Source organism: Salvelinus sp. IW2-2015, unplaced genomic scaffold (genome assembly GCF_002910315.2).
Source record: "Salvelinus sp. IW2-2015 unplaced genomic scaffold, ASM291031v2 Un_scaffold8539, whole genome shotgun sequence".
Lineage (NCBI taxonomy): Eukaryota > Metazoa > Chordata > Actinopteri > Salmoniformes > Salmonidae > Salvelinus > Salvelinus sp. IW2-2015.
Genome location: NW_019949798.1, coordinates 5,437 through 9,910, shown reverse-complemented (window position 1 = coordinate 9,910; position 4,474 = coordinate 5,437). Strand labels below are relative to the sequence as shown.

General features: G+C 44.4%; 1 protein-coding gene across 1 annotated transcript in view; it reads right to left on the bottom strand.

Annotated features, from left to right (window-relative positions):
- The window catches only part of LOC112079578 (filamin-A-like), a gene marked incomplete at its 3' end in the record, with an annotated part of 11,740 nt that extends 8,933 nt beyond the window's left edge, over positions 1–2,807 (bottom strand). The window contains exons 1-6 of the mRNA XM_070442379.1: positions 2,726–2,807; positions 2,334–2,621; positions 993–1,105; positions 632–781; positions 221–539; positions 7–132 (exon numbers count right to left, since the gene is read on the bottom strand). Coding sequence (XP_070298480.1) covers positions 7–132; positions 221–539; positions 632–781; positions 993–1,105; positions 2,334–2,621; positions 2,726–2,807 — 1,078 coding nt within the window. The remainder of the gene's footprint in view (positions 1–6; positions 133–220; positions 540–631; positions 782–992; positions 1,106–2,333; positions 2,622–2,725) is intronic.
- Between the last annotated feature and the right edge of the window lie 1,667 nt (positions 2,808–4,474).

Sequence of the window (4,474 nt, the reverse complement as noted above, 5' to 3'; positions counted from 1 at the left end):
ACACACCTAGGGCCCAGAACACACCTAGGGCCCAGAACACACCTAGGGCCCAGAACACACCTAGGGCCCAGAACACACCTAGAGCCCTGAACACACCTAGAGCCCAGAACACACCTAGGGCCCAGAACACACCTAGGGCCCAGAAGACACCTAGAGCCCAGAACACACCTAGGGCCCCACCTAGGGCACCTAGGGCCTAGGGGACAGAACACTCTCTGACCTTTGCCCTCTACTCCCGGTCCGAACACGCGGACTCCGCTGGTGTTGACCGCCGGCTCCACAGTCAGGCAGGCGGGGAAGTTGGGTACATCCTGCCCCCCGTAGCGGATGGTGAGGGTGTAGGAGCCGGGGTACAGGGGGATGTAGGTGATGGTGTAGGTTCCGTCTCCGYTGTCCTGGATGTGGAMCTCTGCCTCTGTCCCGGTGTCACTGAYGATCTCTATGGTCAGCTCAGCTGGACCTGCGCTGGTACAGTCCACCACAAACTCCCCAGTCTCTCCCACTTTGGCACGCTCCAAACCTGGGCCGGAACACTTCACCTGACAGACATGGGGGAAACAGGACGTACAGGGTTAAGGGTCAGGGGTTAGAGRTMAGSRGTTAGAGGTCAGCAGTTAGAGGTCGTGTTTACCTTGGTGGCATCGGTGGGGGGATAGGCGGTGGGGTTGAAGGGGGATCCTGGGATCGGAGCTCCGTCAAAGGTCAGCTCCACCTGGTATGGCCCCGCCTCCCAAGGGATAAACTTCACTTGACTGGTCTCTGGTTTAAGACCTGCCTCCACCTGAATAATCCGAATATTAACAACAACCTTCATCATTTTCTATTTGTAAAGCACCTTTCATCATTGGTTTTAGCAAAACATTTTTAACAATGAACATAAACTGTAATGAAGCTTTTAAAAAKGCAACAAAGCATTTATAAACATATAATTGTAATGCAGTTTTTAAAAAGAGAGTTAAAAAAAAATTTAAACGATCAATCTACATCCCTACCTTGCTGGTGACAGGTTTCCCAGAAGGCCCTGTAACATTGGCCCAGACTTTCCCCTGACCTCCTGCTCCTTCAGACTTCACAGTCACTTCCTGGTCCTTACCCACCGTCATCTCTACACAGATAGAGGAAGAGATAGAGAAATAGAAGAGATAAAAGAGGAGAGATATAGAAGAGAAGAAATTGAGATATAGAAGAGAAGAGATATATATATGGAAGAGAAGAGATATAGAAGAGAAGAGATATAGAAAAGATAGAGATATAGAAGAGAAGAGAGAGATATAGAAGAGGAGAGAGAGAGATAGAAGAGGAGAGAGAGAGATATAGAAGAGAGAGAGAGATAGAAGAGGGGAGAGAGATATATAGAAGATAAGATATAAAGAGATTGAAGAGATAGAAGAGAAGAGATGAAGATATATAGAGGAGATAGAGAAGAGATAGAGAAGAGATAGAAGAGATAGAGATAAAGAGGGGAAGAGATAGATTGAGGAATGTGAGGTGTGAGGCAGATATAAAGCATTAAGAGTGTGTGGAACTGTCCCTTATGTGTGTGGTGCTAAAACATTTGAATTTGTCCCGGGCATATGTTTCCTCTTCCCACGTGAAAATACGACATGTTGCCAAGTTGACTTTCCTGGGTAGTCTAGCTCACGCTAAACTGGCTAACTRGTTTTTGCCCTAGGACTACATAGCTGATTCAAATAACTAACTTGTCATCAAGGGCAAAAACAAAAAGCGCACCCAGGTKGGGGCCCAGGACCGAGTTTGAGAAACCCTGCAGTGGTGGGTGGTATATGGGGCTTTGGTGACAAAACGGATGGCACTGTGATAGATTACATCCAGTTKGCTGAGTAGAGTGAGTAAAATGCAAATTAATTACTTAAAAATCATACATTTTTTTTCGATTCCGTCTCTCACAATTGAAGTGTACCTATGATAAAAATTACAGACCTCTACATGCTTTGTAAGTAGGAAAACCTGCAAAATCGGTAGTGTTTCAAATACTTGTTCTCCCCACTTTATATACTATATCACTATCTATCTGAACTACATACTATACATTCTAAATATACTATATAACTATCTATCTACACTACATACTGTACTAAAAAAAACTACATACACTGCATTCTATCTACAGTTGAAGTCGGAAGTTTACATACACTTAGGTTGGAGTCATTAAAACTCATTTTTCAACCACTCCACAAAGTGCACAATTGGCCCAGCGTCTTTCGTGTTTGGCCATGGAAGGCTGTCATTGTAAATAAGAATTTGTTCTTAATTGACTTGCCTAGTTAATGAAAATAAAAAAATAGTATTTTTTATTTTTATAGTGTACATACTATCACCCAGTCCAGCCACTTGTATCTTGCTGAGGTCAAGGCTTGGTGCCACGGGGATGGAGAAGGGACTCTTGGGAATAGAATCTCCTCCGTAGGTGAGTGCCACTCCCAGAACACCCTGCTGGACAGGGGTGTACTTGACCGTATGGGTGTTATCAGGGTTGTTGATGATCTCAAAKTCCTTGACCGTCTCTCCTTTACCCGGGCCGGAGAACACAGCGTCCAGCTTGGCTTTACCTGCGGCCTTGGTGTTTACTGTGAAGTGGGTCGGCTTGGCCAACTCCACACCTGGACGAGAGAAAAGAGGAGGGGAGAGAGGCCATGGAACAGGCAAGGGTTAATTATCTCTGGTGGATGAAAAGGTGAGTGTGTACCGTGTGTGTGTGACTCACCACTATGGTTGAGTCCTGGTCCCTCGGCCTTGACCTTGCTGGCGTCATGTGACGGGTCAACTTTGATCCTGATGGGAGTCATGGGAATGGTCTGGAACGCAGAGAGGCATACGACTCATTCTAACCTCACTAACGTTTTCAGAAGTGAAGAAAATGGCGGAAAATATTCAGCCGAAGTCTGACGACAGCGGATACAAATTCATTGCTTTAACTAATTATGACAAATGTTAAGAAACTTTTGAGCAAAGTAGTAAAGTAATGACTTTGTAATAAAGTAATGAATTTTCAAATAAGTTATGTGTAATGTTATGTTGGAAGACAATTTGTTAGCTACGCTATCCTAACAAACCGCATAGCATTACAGCAGTATGTACCGGTGTGTTAGCTAGTTACCTAACGAGTAACGTTAACGTTAGTTGGCTACTAATACATCAGACTTGCCAGGAAGTATATTAACTATAATATAACTAACTACCCAACGCTTATTGACTTGATTATTCATGTCGTTCTTAGCTAAGTGGTRTATTCATTRTGCGTTCTGGCTATCTACTCCMATTTCGCAGCACTCTCGTCTGAGTGTGCCAGAGGGCAGAATAACTGACACATTTTACGAAAACAGCCTAACCAGCTCTGCTAGGGTGAGTAAAATGGTCAGAGTGAGCTGTTCTCTCATATGTGTCTGGAAGGCTAGCCTACATTAGGCCAGTTAGCTTGGGTGGCTGACTGGCTGTTGACAGCTGTTGTGAGGAATAGTCAGAATGCTCTGAACAACCCTATCCTCGGCCAGAAGCGTCCAGTGGGGCGCTACTGATCAACCTCCTCTCGGCCGAGCGTCCAGTGTGCTCTCGAGATTCAACCCTCCTCCTCGCCAAGAGGTCCACGGTGCTCTCTGATCAACCTCCTCCTCGGCCAGAGCGTCCAGTGTGCTCTTCAACGATCAACCTCCTCCTCGGCCAGAGCGTCCAGTGTGCTCTCTGATCACCCTCCTCCTCGGCCAGAGTGTCAGTGTGCGCTCTGAACGCTCCGAGAGCGAATCACTCTGAATTTACGAATGGACAATTTGACAACTCTCTGAGTTTTACAAACACGCCAGAGTACCACTCTGGCATTTCAGATTCAATTTACAAACACACTCGTAGTATAAACCAGCTTTAGTCTTTGACTTTTTGGTTGTTTAGTAATAGCCTCACATGTGAACCCTTAAAGAGATGGGTGGGGCTAAAGCTTAAGAGGCGTGAACGATGCTTAATGGGTGTAGACAAGAAGAGCTCTCCAGTAGGTAACAAACACTCAAGGGCCATTTCTCAAAGTTTATCAACTTTCAAAGCAGAATTTGCGCATTGTTACTCACTGTAGTTTATGATACACCATTTTCTAGCTCAGAGTCTCTACTTTTATCCACGTAAAAACACAATTTCTAATTTTGCTACATAAAGCCAATCGAGCCGGTCGGTCAACATATACACACACAGTGTTGTAGTAGTTGAGTCGCTTTTTCAAATGCCCTACAGTATTATTTAACTAGCCATGCTGATGTGTAACACTAACTACCTACTGTATTATTTAACTAGCCATGCTGATGTGTAACACTAAATACCTACTGTATTATTTAACTAGCATGCTGATGTGTACACTAACTACCTACTGTATTATTTAACTAGCCATGCTATGTGTAACTACATACCTACTGTATTATTTAACTAGCCATGCTGATGTGTAACACTAACTACTACTGTATTATTTAACTAG